Source organism: Sinocyclocheilus grahami, unplaced genomic scaffold (assembly GCF_001515645.1).
Source record: "Sinocyclocheilus grahami isolate Dianchi unplaced genomic scaffold, SAMN03320097.WGS_v1.1 scaffold32.1, whole genome shotgun sequence".
Lineage (NCBI taxonomy): Eukaryota > Metazoa > Chordata > Actinopteri > Cypriniformes > Cyprinidae > Sinocyclocheilus > Sinocyclocheilus grahami.
In genome coordinates this window covers 1,450,944-1,475,210 of record NW_015505211.1, presented here as the reverse complement: position 1 = coordinate 1,475,210, position 24,267 = coordinate 1,450,944, and the positions used below count along the sequence as shown (strand labels likewise).

The window sequence follows — 24,267 nt, the reverse complement described above, 5'->3', positions numbered from 1 at the left end:
TTTTTATTACCAATAATAATAATAACACTAATTAATATAATTAAAATACAATCAGGTGCTAAATCAGGTTTTTAAAATACGTCCTCTATGTTTAATAAATAAGCAAACAAGCAAATACAATTATAATTTAAAATATAATAAATTATATGACATAATAATAATAATAATAATTACACATTTTATAAAAAATTAAACTTAAATATATCATTATGAATTAAATTATAAGGTACTACATTAGAATGTACAACAAGGGTCCTCTTTCATGTGTAATAAATACAAATAAATAAAACCTAAAATATATAATTATTATGAATAAAACAAGGAGCTACATCACATCTTATGTCCTCTCTCATGTTTAATAAATAAACAATCAAACACACACACACACACACTAGACTATCCAGTCTTACACCAGAAAAAAAGTAGTGTTTCAAGAACATGCAACACACACGCCCTGATCTTTTTTTCTCAAAGCTAAGGGTTCATGGAGGAGAAAGCAATGTAGCCATCCCTGTTAATGTGATGAATAAAATACACAGAGGAAAAAAGAAAAGAAAAAAAAGTGTCTGTAATGTTGCCCTAAGCTTAATAAAGAGGTGCTTCGGACTCTAGAGAGCCTTTCACTGTGTTCCGCACACCCACACTGCTCCGGTGGGGACTTACTTACAGCATCACTGCAGCCTCTGAATATACAGAAGATGAAAAGCTAATACGTCTGACACTGATGGAGTGAGTGATGCACAAATCCCCAGTTTGCACTCACCATTGCGTATCCCATCATTCCTGTGGGCGTTGTGGCAGGGAAGGCCATGATAGAAGTAGCCTAGGAGGACATGTTCGGCGTTAGTACAGAAATACCACAGGTAAAACATCATCAGCTTTTTTTTTTTTTTTTTAGCATGAAAGCGATTCTTCTGAACACCTTAAGTGATACATTTCCACTCTAGCAGCCATGAGATCACAACTGCCCCAGACACACAGTGCTCAGTGAACAAAGGCAACTTTGTGCAAGTGGACTAACAGAACACTTTTTAAAAATTAATTCGCAAGAGATACTTGAGTCTTTTAGCCTTTTCTCTTCATGGACAGCTGCTCACATCTGGGAAACATTAGAAATGTCTTTACACACTCCAACCAGAGCATCAAAATAGGATTATAGGCAAGGAGATAAAGAGGAAGAGAGCGAGAGTGTTTGTGTCCTCTTTGAACGCAGAGTGATTAGTTGCAGGTGCAGGGCTCTGGTGGAAGAGAGAAGCTCTTTGTGAAGGAGCTGTGAGATTCTCAGTAAGGCCTTCAGTAGCCACAGACACACTTTTATTTCCACTCGTGCACCATTGAAATGTGTGACAGACTCTGAACGGCCTCCTAAATTCAGCAGAGTGATGGTGACCAAATGACCAATAAATTGTAAAATAAACATCTTCATAGAACACGAACTGAGGTCATTTACCCATCAACTAAGAGTTTGAAAACTGTGAGGTTGTTTTGATGTCACAACACCCCTTAACACGCTGGTGTACATATCTGTGGTGGATAAAATTAATACAACATTTAATTATTTAAATAAATGCACAAAACAAAAACAATCGACTTCCTTAAAAATATTTTAATTTTACCACTGTAAAGCTGCTTTGACACAATCTGTATTGTATAAAGCGCTATATAAATAAAGGTGACTTGACTTGAAGGATCATGTGACACAATATTACTGGTTTTGCTATTTTGACCAAAATTATGCAGCCTTGGTGAGCACAAGAGGCTTATTTCGTACTAAACCTCAAACTTTTGACCAATACAAAACATTTTAACATAACCTTTTTTCAAATGCTCTGAACAGTTGAACGTGGAGCCATAATTATCCATTTTATAAAAGATAATTCCATTTACAGCCTAATATTGATCTTTTAGAAATATAAAACTCAACTGTGTGTTTTTTTCCTGTGTACACAACACTAAATCAGAACATACGGCAATGAATCTCAAGATGATGAAAGATAAACGTGTTTGCAGACTTTAAGGAATCTCATTAAGATACTTTCGCAAACTTCTAGCCAGAGTAAGCAAACATCTCAGTCGTACGGCAGTCTTAGATGGAACAGCACCTACAGAAATGTTTGACAAGCACAAACAACTCTGCAGGAGTAAATATGACTAAATCATTCTGAGGTACTGATCAATCCAGCTCAGCATATCCGGTTTAAGAAAGAAAGAACTCTCCGGTGGAAGTGTTTCCATCAGAATGTTTACCAAGGCACGTAACTGTTTGATTACCTACTTTATTGGACTTTGCCCATTGTCCGGTAAACCCTCCGCTGGAAACACTAGCCCATTGATTCACGCCAAAATGACTACAGTTGTTTGCTGATGGCGATAAACAAATGAAACCGATGAGAGGAAAGGGTAGAGGAGGAACAGAGCTGTCAGCCATGCCGAGATAACATCTGGTTAGATCAGCTCATGGGTTTCAGCGCAATTTTGGTCACTCAAACATACACAGGTCATAAATTGTGACCAAAACAAAGGCGGTGGGGTTAATAATCTCATGCGTTTCAGAGAATGGTTCAACTCAGCGTTTTGACTTACGTATTGTGGGAAAAGCATGCCATTCTGTTTATCCCGTCGCACGAGAATGGTTACACAATGCAACAAACCCAATTAGAGGGCATACAACACAATAACATCTCACATTGTGAGCTCACACAAACACATTGTAAACATAGACAAGACAGAATACATTCCAGCTGATTTTGAGAGTTGATTACAGCTCTGTTCCAAATGCTAGTGTGCTGCCTACCTACAGTAGGCAACATTTTTAGGACAGCAGGCAGCAAAAACATGTTGCCTAATAAAATACCTCATTTTGGTCAAAATAAAAGCAGAATCACATATATACAACCCCAGTGAAATAAGAATAAAACAAATTTACTTATAACTTAAATATAATGATATAAAAATATTGTATTAGTAAATAAATAAATTAAAATTGGTGTTGGGCAGAATTTAAGGATATAATTATAGTAATAAATAATTATTGAGTCCTCAAAAGTATTGCTAGAACATCGCATACATAATTTTGAGCATAAGACAATCCCATTATACACTGATAATAATAACAATAATAATAATAACAAATTAATAAATATAACATTTAATTATAACTTAAATATAATAAATTATCTTTTATATTTTATTAAATGTAAATTAAATAAAAAAAAAGTAAATTAACTTTTTTTTTTTAAATGAACAGAATTGAGGGAAATGTTGATAATTGTTCAGTCCTGAAATGCATCTCTAGAAAATAGTTCTAATTAAATGTACTATTTAATATAATATTTGTGTAAAGTATCAAGTTGTTAGCTTAGCCACATGCTAACTTCAAAGTATAATGGAATCAAGTTCTAATTTGGAAAAGTGCAACAGAACGCCATTTGAAACTGTACTCCAACTCAGAAATTGTCAAACTACGTGGAAATGTGACGGTAGGATGTCACGAGGGCATATCAGCACGGTTAATGATAAACACAGATAAAGAAGTAAATTAAATGCATCAGTGACTCAAATTTCCAACATAACATGATAATAAAGCAGGTTAAACAAATATTTGCAGAGACAGGAGTGTAAAACACGGTAAACTATCCTCTCTATTTATAACTGTACACATACAAAACAACTGTAAGCATTTTGCTAGCCATTTGTGTCTGTACACATCATCCAAGCATCGGAATGCTTCTTTGGTCACATGAAATTGAGTTTTTAGTATTGTACATCCTTTCAATTCAGTCACTTCTAATGCTGTCATAGAAGGTAGCTGCCCATCTAGACAGCGAGGCAGCTCATTAGGGTTTGGAACAGAGCCTGCGTTTCAGAATCAGTGGAGGAACTCCAGCTATTTTCTGTCTATTGGTTTATGACAGGTGTTTCTAGCACAAGTCTTGTTTCATTTGAGTCAGCGAAAGCACATATTGTTGTCCTCACCATGGTGGCAGGGTTCCATGTTGTGGTCGGAGCCATCTTTGGTTGCCAGTTGGTTCCTCCAGTCAACTTCTTTTCACCAGGATGACTCCAGTGAATGTCACTGAGGAGTAACAGAAGGAACAATTATGATCAAGTCGCTGAGTTTGAAGAGAACTATGAATCAGGACTGAGATGAGCAGCAAATGTTCATACTTATTTGCGGTTCCATTTCCAATACCGAGATCTGGAAGAATAAAAAAATAAAAAATAAAAAAAACTGGTGAGGAATATGCCAGCCATTGTGAAATGTTAAATTCACTTCAGACCCTAAATCAATAAATAAAACAAAAGTTGCTGTTCATGATTACTAGTACCTAAATACAGAGTAGGGCTGCACAATTTGGAAAAATAAAATGTTTTCAACAAAAAAGTCCGACTGTGATTGTGGAAAAACAACAAAAAAAAAACCTCAAACATTTTGTGAATATCAATATGACTGTAAAATAGCATTATTATTTTAAATTGAATTTATATGTATATGTATATGTATATATATATATACACACACACACATTGTATATTACAATGAAATATTACAATAGTGATATTTCTTTAATATTTTTGTATTTAATACTAGCAACATTATTATTGCTAAATACAATACTAAATACAATTACTACAGAACTATTACTAAAACAGCCAATTTATAAGCACTTCTCATTTTAAATTTGTATAATTAATTATGCAGCCCTAATACAGAGGGTCGTTTGTAAGAACAAGAACAGTACACTTACTGCCCACAAGATTGGCAAGGGAGGAATCCAAGTCATCGGAAACCAGTTTGCCTGGCTGTTGGGCACTCAGGCCCTGGTTGGGAGAGGCCACTGTGGGTTTCAGGATGCCACCTAAAATATCATCTTAAACAAACAGAGGAGAGGGAATGGGAGAGGGATGAAAGACGCAGACAACACACACAAACAGAAAAAGCACAATTAGGTTGGGTGGAGCGAGAGGCAGCTGCCCTCAGAGCAAACGTTGCAGGACCGAAAGTGAATGAATGTGAGTAAAATCTTGTCAAGTCAACTCACCCAGACATGCAGTGTCATGCAAAGCCAGCGGCCCAAATAGATCAAACCACACAGTGAGAGGAGAGAAAGAGGACAAAATGAGGAACATCTCAAAACATGACTGCGCAAATGATGGTGATCATATCTTACGTGACATGGGCTCACATTTAAAAAATGCTTACAAATTCAAGTCAAACTTCTGTAATGTACTATATTTACAAGAAAAAAGGATATATTTTTTAACAACAACAAAAAATGTTTAATGTTATCAATAAGAAAGTCGTTTTAGAGGTGGATTTTTTTCCCCTTTGGAATAACATGAATAAGACCAAGACTGTGTAGTGGGACAGTGAATTTTCAATTTAGCATTTATTTCATAATTGAATTGTGTTGCAAGCTGGATCCAAACCTGGGTCATCCATGGCTCAATGTTTTAGAGCGCTAACACTTATGCCAAATCTCCAACATAAGATAATGGGTTTAAATCAAAACTAAGACCCAATGAAACCAAGATTAAAGCAAATGAATGCTTCAAGGTTGTTTTATGAGAAGCCTGAGGTGTGATTTGTGTTTAAAAAAGTTCCAAACATGCAGTATTGAAAACATGACACAAAAGAGATCGAGTCTTTAAACACATGATCCCTTTTCTTATGAAAATACCACAGCAAACTTCTAGAATGAAAAGTGGCAGTATAACCGTTTTCACATGCTAGTTCCACTCTGTCAGCTTAAGCATGGTCCATTGCATTGACCTTCAGCAGTGAGATGGATGTGAAGCATCACATGTGGAAAAAAGCATTGAGTGAGTCACAGCAACTGGGTTAACTTCTCTCTTACCAGCAGAGTCTGTGCTGTTGGTGGCCGACTTATTGCCGAACACGGAGTCAAAGTCGACATTAAGGCCTGTCGAACTGGGAGGCTGGGCGGCGGGAGGTGCAGAGAACCCTGTGTAAAAGGAAATAAGGTCAGACCTAAAAAAACACCACAGGCTGGTTCACCTACAACTTTTTGAGGGCTGGAAGAATGCCAGAGAACAGCAATTTCAAAACAGTGGTTAATGTTTTCTTCCAGCTCACGTGATGCATAATTGCCATCATTCATTTAAGTGGATCGATTCCGTTATAGTCTATAGACTTCCAAAAATGTCAGCTGTTTGACTGGGTTAGCCCACGGCAACTGACTCGTACTTCCCACAACATGTTTGCAGTTACAAAACCACATTTCATTCCTCTTCATCAATATACCAATAGTTTCATCTAGAATACTAGAATGAGCCATTTGAGGTAAAAAAAGAAAGAAAAGGGGTCAATTATATATAGAGTTATATTGATTTATATATTTCCATTAAATTAAATAGTTACATGATATGCAGACTGATTAATCAAATTAAATATTTCATATTAATATTTCCTTGGAGTGTTATTAACAAACTATTACAAATAATTTTTGTTAATTGAAATAAATAAAATAGAAACATTAGATGAAAAGCTTAAACTATAAAAATGTTAGAAATTAACCTTGTCAACTAAAAGTTTAGTTGAAAAAGCTGAAGTTCTAAAAATCATTAAAAGTGAAATAAAAATAAATCAGTTTAACAGAAATAAAAAACAAAATAAAAAAAAAAGACAAAAGCACATACAATTCCTAAAGCCTTGAGTAAAATTAGAATGAAGACTGAAAAAATTAATATACACTATAAAGAGTATAAAAATACTAAAATAGTATTTTACATGGTATAAAATACCTTGAAGGTGACATGAACATGATAAAAAAGACAACAATACATATATAGTTAGATATTTGAAATTTACATATGATTATACTGATTGTAAAGTTTCAAATTATAAAGTTTCATAATTAATTGTGCTGGGGGGTAAATCGTGGCCTAATGGTTAGAGAGTCGGACTCGTAACCCAAAGGTTGCGAGTTCGAGTCTCAGGTCCGGCAGGAATTGTAGGTGGGGGGAGTGAATGTACAGCGCTCTCTCCCACCTTCAATACCACGACTGAGGTGCCCTTGAGCAAGGCACCGAACCCCCAACTGCTCCCCGGGCGCTGCAGCATAAATGGCTGCCCACTGCTCCGGGTGCGTGTTCACGGTGTGTGTGTGTTCACTGCTGTGTGTGTGCACTTTGGATGGGTTAAACGCAGAGCACTAATTCCTAGTATGAGTAACCATACTTGGCCACATGTCACTTCCCTTTTTAAAAAAAAGTAAATTATTAAATTGACAACCCAATTTAAAAAATAAATAAATAAATAACAATAAATGCTGAAAACACAGATTGCAAACTTGAACTGGAAGCTGAATGTCTGAATTGACTGAATTGATAAACCTGTTCAGTTCAGTCCTGTGCGAAAGGAAAGAAAAGACCAGACACAGCTGAAGAATGCAGAAAGAGAGAGAGACAAGCTGGAGGGATGGCACCTACCTCCGAATAGTCCAGCTACAGCGGAGGGCTCAGAGTGGAAGAGAGGAGTGTTAGGGTAGGCAGCTGGAGAGCAGAACGAGTCTGACAGGCCCAGAACAAAAGCACAGGAGAACCAGAAATGGGAAAATTAGTGAAGAGATACAAAATTTATAAAAAAATAATAAGCAGAGGGATAATAAAGCATGCATACTCTATATTCAAATCAAAAGGGTGGAATTAAAACTAATTAAGTAAAATAATAAAGGTACTAAGAGTAATTTGGGGTAAAAAGCACTCAGAGGGGAAACCACGGGGTAACGGCATTATGTTTCCCGAGCTCAGAAAACATACATCACACTGGGACGTCTGTACCTGAGAGGAAGCAGCCCATCCGAGCAGAGGGCTCGACGGGTGATGCAACAGGACAGCTTGAATCAATAAAGGGATTGTAATTATCTGGAGAACCAAGAAATTAAATTGACATTTGGGAAAAACATTAAAACTTAACACTCTAAGGATGGGAAAAATTAAAAAGGGTAAAAGAAAAATCCAAGGAAGGCAGCAAAGCACAACCAAGCAAGTTTTTGAGTAAGGTGGTCCAGAGACCATCGTACAGACCTTCAGAAAACCACCAAAAAGCAATTAATTGAGGTTCAGTGTAGGCAAAAAGGACCACCAAACTCAAATAAGGTACAAGTATTTTTAAGCAGTTAATTTGTACTTGATAACAGCCATTCTCACTCTTGATCACATGTATTCATATTAGACCAGCATCATAAAAGCCAACTAACCATAATACAGCTGTAAAAACAAACACTCTTTACAGTAGCAACAAACCATCTGTCTGTCACTCTCTCAAATATGTTATTGTTCGCTCTGAGAACATAATAAATAAAGTCCCTAGTGTAGAACAAACTCACAGAAGCTAGACTTCCTTTATTGCTTTTACACAATCATAGAAAGGCACACATTCACAAACACACACACAGTGTTTCAAAACCTAGGCTGTGTTCAGAATAGCATACTACCATACTTCTTTTACAATTTCTGCCATTTATATTGCATAGTATGACAATTTTGAGGATCACTGTATCCCACAATGCAGTGTGCTCGACCTGACTTTGTGTTTCCAATGTGACAAAAGAACAGGAAGTAACAATTTTTGGTGAAACTGCCACGATATTTTATTTTATTCTAGACTCACGATTAGATTTGTGTGTGTTTATTTGTTTAGTTATTTCAATTACAGGTACCTTTTTTTTCTCTATTTTTATTTCCAATAATCAAAAAGCAGGTCAGATTCAAAAATGCATGCACTTTATCTTAAAGCATGTAATAAAATCTGTTTAGCTTAGGGACCAATTCTCACTATCAACTAGTTGTTTATTAGCATGCATATTACTAGCATTTTGGCTGTTTATTAGTACTTATAAAGCACATATTAATGCCTTATTCTGCATGACCATATTCTAGATCCCTTAATCCTACCTAAATTTAACAACCACCTTACTAACTATCAATAAGCAGCAAATTACGAGTTTGAGGGAAAAATTGGAGTTAATAGTGAGAATTGATCACCAAACTAAAGTGTGACCAAAATCTTGAAGCACGGTAACATTGTAATGTTACTAGATATTAATATATAGTGACACTGTATATAAACATAGAATAATTCTGTATAAAATAGTTTATGCTGTATAACAAACACTTTCAAATGCTACAAAATTAGTATGTAAAGCTTTATTAATTTAATTTAACTATTTATTTATTTTTTAATATAGGTATTATTTAGTCTATACTGTGCATTCTTCAGTAGGCTAGTATTCTATTTTCAGTTGCCTATGCAGTCAGCATTTTTGGGCATCACCAGTGCGTTTGAGCTTTTGAGTTAGACACTGGCAAAAACACGGTCTAGGTAGGCAGCTTGCTAGGTTTTGAGTACACAGCCAGTATGAACTTGAGACACGTATCAGATACTTTAAGGGTTATTAAGGTCAGGCTGGAACTGCCCAGCGGGTCTTTGTACACTTGATGCGGTGGAGCATTCAGAACAAAAATAAGAGTGGAGGGAAAACAGATCGGCACGCAGCAGGCGAAAGAAAGCAAACAGTGCACTACATGAGAGAAAAGAACAGCCGTTTACCACCAAACATTTCATGACTGGGTGTCCTAGAGGAAAAACTAACAGCATCTGAAGACACAACAGGCAGATGGACAGGATCAACAACTGGTTTTGTAAGGAAAGGATTTAAGTTTGGAATGGAGCCGTCAACAGCCTCTGTAGACGTGAAAGGATCTACACGGTCAAAGACAAGACAGAAACACAAAATAACAGGAAAAGGTTAGAGAGAGAGAAAGCATGCAAACACAGACTAACAGACAAATGAGGTGAAGTCTGTTTGGTCTAGACTCTAGACGCTTTCAGATGTAAATAAACTACCAGACTGAATGAGACATCCAACATGCGATGTAATGAATATGTAACATAACTCACACGTCTAAGCTAAATGGATAGGAATGATTCTTTGAATCATGAGAATCATTTGAATCAGTAGAACTTCAGTTTGATATGAAGCTTTGAAGTTGTACTAAAATCTAAAATATATAAACATTTAATATTTTATAAATATTTAATAAATAAATAAATGTTATTAGTGTTATTAGCAAGCTTTAAAGCAAATAAAATATATACACAAAATATCATATATGAGCGCTATTACTAATTGCTTTAATTGTACAACTTTGAAAAAAAATACTAGCTGTGCCAAAGGTTCAGTAACCATTAACCTGATTTAAAGACATTAAAAAAAAGAAAAAAAAGATAAACATGCAATATTTTAAAATATTATTTAAATACAACTTTAAAGCTACAATTCAGATTTTATCTACTGAAATATTTAAATAAAAAAAAAGAAAAAGAGGTTTCATTTGATGCCATGTTGTCTTAAAATAAATTTTCCCCAAATCCTATGTGAAGTTCAAAAACATCTCAGTAGACCTCTGCTGGCTATCATTTTCACTATGAACATGTTAAATTAATTTTAAAGGATTAGTTCACCCAAAAATCAATTCCGTCATCATTTACTCACACATGCTGTTCCAAGACTTGGAATATATTCCACAAGTCAAAATGATCACTTTTACGAGACGTTTTTGGATCAGTTTGGAGTATGACAGCCAGTATGACAGTTTTCATTTACTTGTGTGGCAAAATTTCACATTTTGTGTTCCACGGAAGAATGAAACTCATACAGGTTTGGAACGACATAAGGATTAATAAATGATTACAGAATTATCATGTTTAGATTCCTTTAAAAGTCAGAGAACATGACAGCAGAGGTGTTGGACAGTATATAGCATACATAAATCTCCAAAGAGCTTCAAGATAATACATCTGTGAAGGTTGCTGAGTGTTTTATACACAGTATAATCCAATAAACACTGAAAGCTGCAGGCTTTTTATGGTTCTGCCTGACTAATATCAGAAACCAATATGATATCAGTTCTGCCACATTAAATATTATTATGTTACACACCCTATCAGCACTTTTGGATAAAAATTAGACTCATGTATCAGACTTTACAGATTAGATGTTATTCAGACAAATAAGGCGCGTGCAACAAGAACATGCTTTCTTTAGGCGATAGCATCGCGGACAAAAGCAATGAATGTTCCCTCTTGAATTAAGTTTTGATTACAGCAGAGAAGACAGTGTTGATGTAAGCTTGATTTCTCTGAGATGCATATTAATGCAGATTTGTGAGTTCCTGTGGTGTGGACCGCTCACCTCCCCATGTGTTGGCTAAAGGCAGGCCGGTGGAGAGAGGCAGGGAGGGCTGGAACGTGGGCTGCAGGTCCAACAGATCGTTCGGCACCTTCAGAGTACTGGAGCCAGACACGCACCAAGACAAACACAGACACACACAGGAACTGCATTAATGTCTTCCATAAACGGCAGTCTAAGGGCCAAGCATTTCACAGTTATATGGCAAAGACAAACTTGGCACGTTGATTTGAAGTGCTTAAAGTGGAGACTTAGGGAGTTGAGGGGAAATTCACATGCAATCAATACCTTCTTCACAGCCAAATCCTGTCCGGGCAGGAATTCACACACTTACAGTGTAAACAAGAGAACCGGAGCCTGACTTTATACTGATTTTTTTTTTTAAATACACAAAGAAGCACAGTTTCAGGACAGCAGAGGTTAATCTGATTTGAACAAACCCTTAACCACAAGTATAACAGTAATAATGATGCTCGCCTTAGCAAGCACCATTAATAACTTATGCCTCCATTACTCCTTGAATGACATCATCATTAAAAGCACATACGCCTGTAACGTAATCGCTGAGCTTAACTTGCTGTCATTGTGTAGTCCTGCATAGAGCCCTAATAAAACACTAAAAGCTGAAGATGCCAAACGATTGCACATGTGCACTTATGCACCAACTGGGAAAATAATCACTACCAGCCGTGTATCATCAGAACATAAAGACTGCAGCATCAATCATCAAATATAGAGCAATTAGTTCTGCCCACACAACCTGACTGGCTGAAAAGCATTTAAACTTTGCAGTCATTTATAATCAGCATAAAATGGCATTTACAATATATGAATATATTTTATAAAAATATAAATCTTACACATTTTAATAACATGATTTGTATGTACAAAAGTTTTCTGTAATACATGTGTGGCTTTTAAAACTATAGAATACAACCAAACACAAATTGCTGAGGGCGAAACTACGGTAATGCAGGACTGTCAGTCAGCGGCCGTTGGTGGGGCCTAAACTATGTGATGTCACATTGCTCAGAGAACCAGAACGGCTTGTCTATAGAGACTGATTTGGTTTAATCAGGAGTGGTTGGATTTTTATCATTGTAGGGTGGTTGTGTTCACACACTTCCAACACATATTTATGTCTAATCACCATGTAAAAGTGGATTTTGCATAATAGGTGCCCTTTAATGTGTCTTTGATGAATGAGAATATGATTTTTTTTCAAAAACAAAACTCAAAACTTTTGAACAGTACATCTAAAAAAGCTATTACCTGTTAGTGAAGCTACTGGGTGTGGAGAACAGGTCGATGGCAGGGGCAGAACTGATGGTGCCCGTCGCCGTGGAAATGGGAGATGCAGCAGTCGTGGAGGGCTTCTTGGACAGTTCCTTCAGGCGCTGCTCCTGATGGAAGAATCAAACCGTGTAACCTTGCTAATTGGGTATGCTCCAATAGGGAAAAACTCCTTTCCACTTTTTCATAGATGGTGTTGCATACCTTAAGTGCTTTTAATCGAGCCTGCTCCTCCTCCAGAGCTGCCTGCTTTTCCCTCTCAACAACTGTGGTGAAAGAGATACCCGTGTTGGCCAGGGAGGACACCGCATTGGACAGCGCACTGGCTCTGTGTGGAAAGACAGGGGGATATGGAGATAGAATGGTTGCATAATTCCAAATAAATAGCTTATGATCCACAAATAAATGTAAAGAGATAGATTTAGAGTTTCACAAACATGACTTTAATTCACAAATAAATAAAATAATATCTGCAAATAAATTTTTTTTTTAAATGTGTGCGTATATGTATATATACAGTATATAAAAAAAAAATTTTTTCCCCACAAACACAACTTTGCCTGGCATTCATTTGTAAATCGCGTCCTGTACATTTGTGGATCGCTGTGCACATTTGTCGATTTGAACGATTAGTCAATGAAGTGTGGCTGTTATCTGAGTGGCCCGAGTAGACGGTGGGTGGAGTCCATGCATTTATGGATTGTCAGCGTTTTGACGCTAGATGTGTTTCAAAATCCACAAATGCATGCAGCGATCCACAAATGCATAGAAAGAAATGCATTCACAAATGTACAGGGAGCGATTCACTAATGCGTGCAGCGATCTACAAATGTACAGGACGCGATTCACAAATGAATGCCAGGCAAAGTTGTGTTTGTGACAAAGATATTTGTGAATACGTTCTTTATTTGCAAATCTCAATTTTATTTATTTGTGAATTTAATTCATGTTTGTGAAACTCTAAGATTTATTTGTGGATCTCATTCTATTCATTTGTCAATGTTTAATTTTTGTTAATCTCCTTACATTTATTTGTGGGTCATAATCTCCTTATTGGGAATTATGCAACAATTCTATCTCCATAGGCAGAGGACCTGATCCATTCGGACCATGCGATGTCACAGTGCGTTATTACCGCCATGTTTGTGTCCGAGTCACAGCTGCGCAACCGGTTTCAGTCATTGGTCACAGCAGCCACAACTACCAGAGGAAGATCAACGAAATACTCCCGGAAGGTTCCCAACAAGGTTACAATATGGTCGGGATATGTTGTGCTGTTAGCTGTATAACAGCCGTCAGAGAAATTCCAAACTACAATTTTATTTGACCCCAAAGGAGTTAGATTGGCGGAATAAATGGTTGGCTTCAATCAGAAGGGACCACTGACAGCTAGGGTTGCCAACTTCAGAAAAGGAAAATATGGGACAGTTGTGATTCTTTATAGGAGAATAAGGGACAGAATAAAGGACACTAAAATATTACCTGGTAAATATTACCACATACTGTATGTCATGTCTACAGTTATTTATACATAAAAGGTGTATAAAAGGTTCTCAAAAATAATCCCATTTGTTTTGCTTAACCTATTTATGTGCAATTATTCTAAAAAGAATTTTAAAGTCATACAAAAAAAAAAAAAGTCACACGACCTGAGTAAATTGTACCATTGTGAATTGTTACTGGCTGTACAAGTGGTGTAGTAATTTAGGAGGTGGATATACTGTGAAATTACTTGGCCTACATACATATATATGGCATAAAATTTGAAAGCATAACAACTGAAAGTCTGAAACGTCAGTCAGTAAAGCATTTTTAAAACAATTTGAACTAAAACATTATTGCAGCCATATAGCCTATGAATGAATGAAAATGCATGTTTTAATTAAAGAGAACTTAAGAGTGTGGGCTGATTTTGCTGCTTGAATAATGAGATCCAAGTTTAAGATACTCCGGAAGTAAAAAACGTCTTCCCTAAAGTAGACTGCATGTTTTCTTGTCTTGCTGGATGTTTGGCTCATGATCAATAATCATGTTGTTTGCATTCGCCCAAACTAATCTGCCGAAAACAAAACGCACACAACGCAGAGGATTCTTCAAGCCTTCCTCGAGTGGCTACATTCGCAAATAAAACAATGCTTTGTCCAAAAAGAACGATTAATTATCAATTGTGCTAATGTTAGCAAATTAACATTAAATATAGATTGTGCAGTAAGCTAGCTAACGTTATCTTGTTACACTATCATTGACTCAAAGTGCTTTGAGTTGATGTCAGTTTTAAATGTACAAGTAATCAGCACCTTACATTATTATGACCTAACTGTTACACTTGCTGCACCCATGTTAGTGTCCTAAAAATACAATTAAGTCCAAAGCTCAGTGTGGGAAATGGTAGTAAAAGATCATTTATTATCTTAATATATTATTATTTATTAAATCTCATTTAGATGTGCTGTGTTCGTTGTCATATTGGACACAAAAATGGCGGTGAGCATAGCGGAAGTGACGTCTTCGGTACCCATGAATACAGTAAACACGCCACTGTTGAAATCGCTAGGGTTGCATTAGTGGACATCAATGCTACTAGCATGAGCACAGAGCACATTTTACTGCTTCCGCTACAGGAACCCAGTTTGAACCTGGACTGTCTAAACTGCAAATTATCAAAATCATGTACATTCCTCCTACACTTAGTTTAAACACAGTTCACTGATTATTTTAGAAATATTTGTCACATCAAAATAATAAAATTAAATGACATCACTCATAACCCCTAAAACCACCTGTCCTCAGATCAAAATGTAATACTTCAAGCAGATTAAAATATTAAATCTAAGAAAAACTGAATGACATTACTTTAAAGAAACATGACAGGCCACAAAAAAAAGAAGCATGAAAATGTACACACTGAAATACACACACATTAATCCAAAATAATTTTTGCATACAAACAGCTGTAATGTAACTTTTTTTTTTGTCCCATTGAAAGAATAACTGAGTAATGATTTGATATGAGAATATCAATATCTTGTGAATTTAGTTAAATGTTGGTTTCTAGATGGCAACAGAAATGCTGTTTTCATCATAAAAATCATAGAACATAGCTCAAAATCCCCTTCACTTGGAAAAACTGCACAGAACTTATAGCCGGACAAAAAACTCCCTGAAACGCCTCTCTCCCACACATGCTCAGCACATCCAAAAGTCACACACACTCGCTGAATGCAGAGCATGAGGAAAGCAGCCCCTTCACATACTAGAATGTTCAAAATTAACTGCTTGAAAATCACTGTACCTGCTGGCGGCCGTGGAGTCTTTGACTTTTTTCCCCTCTAATGAAGCCAAATGCTGTTCAAGGGCATCCAGAAGGCTACTGGGGGCCTGGAGGGATGGAAACATTACTTTAGCTTACAGGCTACTACACACGGAAAAACTGCACAGAACTTATAGCCGGACAAAAAACTCCCTGAAACGCCTCTCTCCCACACATGCTCAGCACATCCAAAAGTCACACACACTCGCTGAATGCAGAGCATGAGGAAAGCAGCCCCTTCACATACTAGAATGTTCAAAATTAACTGCTTGAAAATCACTGTACCTGCTGGCGGCCGTGGAGTCTTTGACTTTTTTCCCCTCTAATGAAGCCAAATGCTGCTCAAGGGCATCCAGAAGGCTACTGGGGGCCTGGAGGGATGGAAACATTACTTTAGCTTACAGGCTACTACACACACACACACACACAGTCCACAAATATACACGCGCAACATATATGAGTGACTGATTAAATTAGGGGCACTTTTGACTACTTGGAAAAAAAAAATCAATCTTCTCTGAACTGATTTATCACATTTTATTTTCTTAACATGTATGACACTCAAGGACTTTACTATGAGCAACTTTCCATTGGATTTTGAAATAATATCTTTTGTTGTTGTACATGATGTAATGAGATTGCTATTTTTCGAATTTTGGAGAAAATGTTTAATAAGCCTTGACTTTAAATAAATCAACTTAATTAAAACATTTTTTTTAAATGTTAAATAAATACAGAAATAAACAGACTATTAAAAAAAAACTATTAAATACCAATGAAAAAAAACAAAATGAAAAGAAAAATAAATAAAATTATTAAAAGAAGATAAATAGATAAGAAAAGTTAAAAAGTAAAGTAAAAATGTTGTTGTACATGATGTAATGAGATTGCTATTTTTCGAATTTTGGAGAAAATGTTTAATAAGCCTTGACTTTAAATAAATAAACTTAATTAAAACATTTTTTTTAAATGTTAAATAAATACAGAAATAAACAGATTATTAAAAAAAAACTATTAAATACCAATGAAAAAAAACAAAATGAAAAGAAAAATAAATAAAATTATTAAAAGAAGATAAATAGATAAGAAAAGTTAAAAAGTAAAGTAAAAATATTTATTTATTAACAACTGCATTACAGACTGACTAGTTTGGTACAGACACAAATATTTTGAAATTAATCATCACTTTTCTTTCCATTATAGATAATATTTTAAACTTTTTTGTTTTGTTTTCTAAAATATTTGGCATGATGGTAATGACAATAATATACAATCACTATCACTATTATTTTAAGTAATCAAAAAAATATATATTGTTCACAAATTCTGAACACCCAATTTTTAACACATCAAAAAAAAATTTAATTAAAAACATACTACTACGGACAAAAATGTCCCCTTAATTGAAGAATCACTGCTGTGCATAAACACAGATAGCATGCAAAGTCAGATAGCATGCAAAGATACAAACCAAAGACTCTAAACACAGAGAAAAGAGAGTGAGATGCAGGTACTTACACAAACTGTAAACTGAAAACGGAAAGATAAGGAAAGATACAGAATATAAAGGTGGTAGTTTAACAGAGGTGAGGAGAATTTAAGAAACTGCAGAAACGTTAAGAATAAAAACAAACCCTTAACAAAACGTAACATATAATTGTGTAAAACTATTGCTTTATGTTAATATATATCTTATAAAGAATCTTATCTTATAAAGATCAAGATATATTTAATACATATAAAACTTCTATATACATATAAAATATAAATATAAAGGTTTAAGAAACCAATGAAAACCCCATTTTAATAGAGCACAACTCTGAATTTTGAGGGGAACCTGTACCATCTAATATTATGATGATTCTGGTCTACAGCAATCATGTTCTTGTTAACACGGTCTCCTTAACACACAAACAAGTAAAAAGCTAGTTGTTGAAAAGAAAAAGAAAACAAATAAAATCAGACTTAAACCAAGACCCGATTCGGTCTCAAACCTGTAAGCTGCCCACAGCATCACACCTTTATGTGCTGTATGAATCAAACATTAAGGACAAGTGTTGTTAGAATAGTTTCCTCCACCAGTGTCATGCAGAGATATCCGCATGCACCGAGCACTGCAGGCCTGCGGTTTGCAGCCGCACTGCACAAGCAAATTAGTTGCAGTTCTAGAACTCTCTGATGACTTTTCCTATAACTCAAGTATTGATATTTCTAGGTAACTGCAGGTTAGAGAGTTCTACAACTTGCACTTGTTTGGATCTAATGTAGCCGTGTCAAATTTGGCTGTGGAGCTCAAGCCGTGTCTTGCAAAATAAGAGCAGAGTGACAAATAAGTAGCTGATAGGCAGAAGGGAAAGCAGTCAGTGTAAGCTTTTCCTCAAAACCAAGGCCAATATATTTGTTTCCTCACCTGTGATAAGTCTGGTATGTCCCCTCGGTCGATTCCCACTTGCTGTAATGAGCAGAAAAGAGCTGGTTAATGCGTGTCTCCTTTGTATTGGCTCATTATATAATCAAGGAGCCCCATAGTGAAGGTTATGCCGTCTTACCTCTGCCACTTTGAGAAACTCTGAGATTCTCGTCATTCGAGTGAGGAATTTCTTATAGATGTCCAGGCCTTCTTTACACTGGGCTTTCTTCATGTCAAAGTACTTCTCTGCAGATGGGAAAGGGTATGAAGTCAGATTTTTAGATAGCTTTGCATTCCCACCACATTTTAAGGGGGCTTGCTTTTCACGCTGCGACTTCACCAGGGCGAGTTATGCTTGGCATCTGTCGCCACAACATGACCCAAAGCAACTCTCACTAGTATGTCGGCCTCTCACAGAAACTCTCATCCAACATGTAACCACTGAACGAAGCCAACAGATGCAGCTCAGCCCCTGAATTGAGCCATCCAACACAAACACTCCAAGCAAAACCATTTGATTTAGTAAAAATATCATATTGCAATTGTTTAACAAATACTGCGGTAGCATTTTAAACTGCGATCTGATAATCCCATATTGCTGCTCCTTAGATATCATAGATAAAAGTAAGAAGGAATAAAATCACAATGAAAAAGCCTATCTTCAATACTGACTATAAAGCAATGTTTTTTGGCTTTGAATTAAGTCTGAATGGAACCGAACTCAAGCAGAGGCAAATGTGAATGGGGTAAAAAAGGACCCAGATCTCTTTGCATTCACATTGTAGTTGAACTTAAAAGTGGACTCGGATCTCTTTTTGAAACCTCAGTTGTTTCAGTCCATTTTTATTCCTAAATTACTGTTTTGAACCTAGTCTACTGAAGTATAATATTATAATGAATAAACATCTAATAATAATGAAATATATATATACTAAATTATGTATAAAATAAACATAACAACAATAATATTAATAATATTAACAATTTACTATTAATAAAATATGTATTTCTACTTTTTTATTCAATAGTTTAAAGTAAAAAAAAAAACAGCTTTTTTAACCAAGTTTAATCAAGTTCTCTAGCTAATCATCACTTCAAGTTGAAATTTGCTCAGTGTATTTCCAATTTTACTGCCCTAAACCATGACACTGTGCTTACTTGGCCCAAAAAATTAATTCTGAGACTACTGATATGTACAGGAAGGGTTTGTTTTATGCATTACAGCTCTCAGGCAGTAAATAAGCTGTCATAAAACTGAGTGACGAGTCAGGTCAGAGTCCTATTCAACTGTCGATGAGTGGGTTGATACTTTAAGTTCAAAGGTCTCTGCAACAGGAACCAATAAGAGGAGATGGTAAAAGCCAATGTGTAAGGCAGCCCACATTAGGTTTCGAAAGATCAAGCAGAATAACAGCTCACCAAGCAAGTTGATGATCCCTTCATTGTAGGCTGCAAACAGACGGATGGCGTCTTTAAACAGAAGCATGAATGCAGCATTAATGACCCCGTTTGTGAGCTCGTTGGCATTTACCTGCCGACACAAAATAAGCCAAATTCAATTTGGTTTGAGACGATTATGCTGCAAGAACAGAAAACCAATGCAATTACGAAAAAACTCAAGGAAAAGACCATTGAAGAAAGGTCTAGCCATTAGAGCATATGGAACTTAAATAAGTCTAGCTGTTGTCATCATAAACTCACATTGAAGTCGAGGAGTGCATCCATCTGGTTTTGGATGATAGGGATGGTCTTTAGGAGCTTCTCTGTGTTCATAGCTCTCATTACGCCATCCGCCCTTTGACAACAAAACAGACAACCACTTCAATGAAGAGTTCTCATTTTTGGGTGAACTATCTATTTAGAAAACTTACCCTCTTTTTACTTTTGTGAAGTCGAAAGCCACTTGTCTGTATGAGACTGCCTTTTCGTTCAGGTAGCGGCTGTACCTCCGGATGAAGGTGGACATGTCATATCCTGCATGCAAAAGAGAACATGCTGTCTTTTGAGTTCACAGTGACCCTCGTGTTGTTGAACTTAGTCATGCAGCACTTTCTATTATTGTGTTCTGATTCTAGACTATTTAAAAATATGAGTCCTTGATGTACTAGTTAAAATCTGAGCACAATGATTGTGACTCATTTTAAATGCTCAGAGAGAAAAAAACATTCCGGTTTCCACAGGGTTAGTACGATGCATGATGCAGCCTAGAACCCATCAGCTTTATCTGACTCTGCCAAGTATGACAGGTCATTGTGAAGTGTACTAGTCTATGACGCTAGTCATATGCTCCGATGCTAGCATACTAAAGGCAAAAGATACGACAGATTTATTTCTGTCACACAATTTCATCTTTAGTAATCAAAAATACCGGTACTACGAGGGTTTGATTCATTCCTGTGAATCAATTTGTTCAAACTGTCTGTCTGTCTTCAAAACAGTGATTCAATAATTCAATGCATCACTCAAAAATCTCCATGGAAGTCCCTGTATGGCATTTTATATATATATATATATATATATACAGTATATATATATATAGAGATATAGATAGATAGATAGATATATAGAGAGAGAGAGAGAGAGAGAGAGATAGTTATTGTTTACTGCCCAGCTATATTATATATGGGTTATATTGCAAAAGTAGGATAAAATTGAAGTACTGCAAGGTGCCTCAGGAAGAAAATCCGAGCCAGGAAGTTCTAGTCACTTTCAGAAAATGGGCCCAGAGTTCTTCTTGAAAGACTCTCCAAACTAGAGTCTCACTGTGCTGATTCCCCTGCTGCCTCTTTTGAGTGCTGGCTGCCAGGCAGCTTGTTAACATGGGAAAAGCCTTGGGTAAATAAACCCACTAGTGCTTTATTTAAGCTGAAAGTCGGCCATGTTGCCGAACAGGTCCCAAAAGGGAGTTCAGGGAGAATATTAGACAGACAGACAGACAGAAAGAGTGAGACAGGACCTAATGCTTCTACTTCCCAAACCTTACAACACCACATCTGACCATGATTAACATTAAAATGATAAAACTGTGAAAACACAGTGCATGTTCTGTCAGCTCCTCAAATATTCATCATGTCTGCATTTGCCTTAGGTTTGGACGCTCATGAAAATGGATGACACAGCTGGGATGTGTTTGGAAAAACAGAATGACTAATGAAGTGTCGGGCTGAAAGCACCTACCTTGTAACCCGCTTTTGTCCAAAAAATTACTGAGGTTGAATAATGTGTTCCTGGAGGCTAGATATTGTACAAATCTCTGTCAACATGAAGAACAAAGAGTTCGGGTTTCAATTTATTCTGAAGTTAGTCACCATGCAAATAAACAGTACTGTCAAAGCCACAAGGGTAATATTGATTTACTGTGGCATATGTGCGGGTTTAACTGTTTTAGCTTAACCAAAACCATGATTAAACACTGCTGAAAATACCAACAGCTAAAGGATTCGTGTTTTTTTTTTTTTTTTTAATTTGGTTATTTACTCATGCTTATTTAATTTCAAACTTGACTTACTTTCTTCCATGAAAACAAAAGGTGAATCTTGGCCAATCTTTTCAGTAAAATAAAAAAGAATGGTGAATAAGGTTGTAAACCTTTATATAAAAAAATAAAAATAAAAAATAAAAACTTAAGAGTATTGCCACTTTAAAACTCAATGCCCCCAGGATTGATGGAGTAAAATAAAACGTAACTAAAATCGATTGAAATAAAAGTTAAAACAGTGGTCAGCATATTCTTAAATTAAACTAAAATGAGTAAAATAAAATGCAAATAAAATAAAAAGCAAATTAAACAATTAAAATAAAAATAAAAATGTATAAAAGTGGCCAGGATATTTTCAAAAAATAATGTACAATAAGATGTAAAACAAAAAATAAAAAAATACAATAAATAAAAAATTTAATTATTATAATTTTTTTTTTTAAAGTACAAAAAACTATTTTGAGAGTTTGGAATGACAAGATTTTTTAATTTTGGGGTGAACTATTCCTGAGTTCAGTCTGTATGCATTTCATCAGGCTATAGAGCTCAGGCTGAAGGTGATGAATGTGTACAAGAGTGTGTGTGTGTATGAGGGGAAGCTGACCTCGTTGCCGTAGACCATAATTTGGTGTGTGGTGATGAGGGATTTGAACACGACCACCCAGCTGGTGTTGGTGGTGCGCTCGAACAGCGTGTCGGCCAGCTGAGGAATGTTCACATTCATCTCGTTGGTGCACTGGATCAGATCTGGTGAGAGAGAGTTGAAGGAGGTCAGTGTGTTTATAATTCAAACTTGTCAGCACGTCACAGCCTTTGTATTTGGGCCCTAAATAACTTAAACAGTTTTGGTACGTTAACATATGTTTGAACCCTTACATTCCAGATTTCCTTAAAAGGCTGTCCTAACTAGTGGTCATCTGATGAGTTCTCCAGTGACAGATGATGGTACTGATATAAAGAGAACATGGTAGTCAATGGTTGACATACAATACCATTCTAAAGTTTGGGGTCAGTATGATTTAAAAAAAAAAAAGAAATATCACAAAAGATTCCCATTTCATATAAATAATGCTCTTTTGAACTATTCATCAAAGAATCTTGAAATGTATGCATCATGGTTTTCAGAAAAATATTAAGCAGCACAACTGTTTTCAACACTTAAGCAGCAGATCAGCATATCAGAATGATTTCTGAAGGACCATGTGACACTGAAGAATGGAGAATGATGCTTGCTGAAAATTCAGCTTTGCCATCAAAGGAATAAATTACATTTTAAAATTTATTAAAACAGAAAATTGAAATAAAAAATTACATTACTACATTTTTACCGTATATTTGATCAAATAAAGGTTACATTACTGATCATAAGAGACTTTTCAGCAAGTTCGAAAAACAAATCTTTTGAACAGTAGTGTACATGGCAGCAAATAGATGTACTCTGTATGTAGGGGCCCTATGAAATCAGTTTTATGTTTTTCGCAAATTCAGTTTTTTTTCTTTTTTTCAAATTCCATTTTTTCTATTTTGATTTTTCTGGATTCTGTTTTTATTTTATTTTATCAAAAAGCATGTCTAATTAATTGAAATTATAAAACTTACACAATTTAACAGCAATTTATTAAAAGTTGAAAACTAAATTTAAGGCCCTATGAAATATGTTTTTTTTCTCAAATTCAATTGAATTTTCACCAAATTCTGTGTTTTCCATTAATTTCCTGGATTCCATTCCATTTTAATGATCAAAAGCATCTATAATTTATTTATTTTATAAATATTTACATTTTTCTGCTAAATAAATTCAGGTAAATTTTTGTTCTGGTAAATATTCTTTCAAAAATAATGCTTTAACAAATGTATTAGTAGTAGTAGCAGTACTATCATTACATTAATTAATATTTTCTGTCACAGTTTCAAGTTAAGTTAAAACTTATTTTGACGGGTTGCTGTGAAGACCTTTTAAGGTTCTGTTTTTATGTGATATGACGATAGTTTTTCTAAAAAGAAATGGTGAAATGCTCATAAAATGACTCTCAGAGCAGTTCTAGAGTTTATATTAATGTTTTCATGTGTTCATACTGAGGCAGCAGAGGCTGAAAACACTGGGAGCGTCACGCACACTTCAGTATGTGTGTAGTAAACACTCGGAACATTAAAGGTGGGGTATGTATTTTTTTCAAAAACACTTTAGAAAACAGTCAGGCAGAGTACCAAAACAAACTTGTAGCCAATCAGCAGTAAGGGGCGTGTCTACTCACAGGACAGACATTAACCGAGCAACAGAAAGATAGAGATAGCGGATAAAAAAAAACAAAGCCATATTTATGCTGTTATATTTATGTACTTTAATTTTTTTCTCTCTCTTTTTCTTCTTACAGATTGGTGCTGAGTTTATGCGCCTGGTTTCTACTGATCTCCAGCAGTCTTTCTTTGATGGACTTGACAAATATGTCCCAAGACTGTTACAGATGTACAGAGTGCGAACTAGTAGCAGTTCTGACCTGCGCAGTCTCCTTGAACCCCTTGATGCACAAGTAAGGATGATTTTATTTTGTTTGATCAC

The 24,267-nt window shown here is 35.6% G+C and overlaps 1 protein-coding gene across 15 annotated transcripts in view; it reads right to left on the bottom strand.

Annotated features, from left to right (window-relative positions):
• The window catches only part of picalma (phosphatidylinositol binding clathrin assembly protein a), a 53,418-nt gene that overhangs the window by 3,801 nt on the left and 25,350 nt on the right, over positions 1 to 24,267 (bottom strand). For 2 of the 15 annotated variants that reach the window (XM_016263023.1, XM_016263056.1), the window contains 20 exons: positions 22,312 to 22,454; positions 21,407 to 21,482; positions 20,101 to 20,203; positions 19,931 to 20,024; positions 19,649 to 19,760; positions 18,369 to 18,475; positions 18,230 to 18,271; positions 17,338 to 17,349; positions 16,105 to 16,190; positions 12,714 to 12,837; positions 12,489 to 12,619; positions 11,220 to 11,317; positions 9,575 to 9,727; positions 7,804 to 7,887; positions 7,453 to 7,533; positions 5,859 to 5,966; positions 4,749 to 4,871; positions 4,168 to 4,198; positions 3,976 to 4,075; positions 764 to 823 (listed from right to left, as the gene is read on the bottom strand). In XM_016263023.1, the coding sequence (XP_016118509.1) occupies positions 764 to 823; positions 3,976 to 4,075; positions 4,168 to 4,198; positions 4,749 to 4,871; positions 5,859 to 5,966; positions 7,453 to 7,533; positions 7,804 to 7,887; positions 9,575 to 9,727; positions 11,220 to 11,317; positions 12,489 to 12,619; positions 12,714 to 12,837; positions 16,105 to 16,190; positions 17,338 to 17,349; positions 18,230 to 18,271; positions 18,369 to 18,475; positions 19,649 to 19,760; positions 19,931 to 20,024; positions 20,101 to 20,203; positions 21,407 to 21,482; positions 22,312 to 22,454 (1,868 nt within the window). Of the gene's footprint in view, positions 1 to 763; positions 824 to 3,975; positions 4,076 to 4,167; positions 4,199 to 4,748; positions 4,872 to 5,858; positions 5,967 to 7,452; positions 7,534 to 7,803; positions 7,888 to 9,574; positions 9,728 to 11,219; positions 11,318 to 12,488; positions 12,620 to 12,713; positions 12,838 to 15,801; positions 15,888 to 16,104; positions 16,191 to 17,337; positions 17,350 to 18,229; positions 18,272 to 18,368; positions 18,476 to 19,648; positions 19,761 to 19,930; positions 20,025 to 20,100; positions 20,204 to 21,406; positions 21,483 to 22,311; positions 22,455 to 24,267 lie in introns of all 15 variants that reach the window. The other 13 variants (XM_016263039.1, XM_016263050.1, XM_016263064.1 and 10 more) reach the window with 13 other exon arrangements.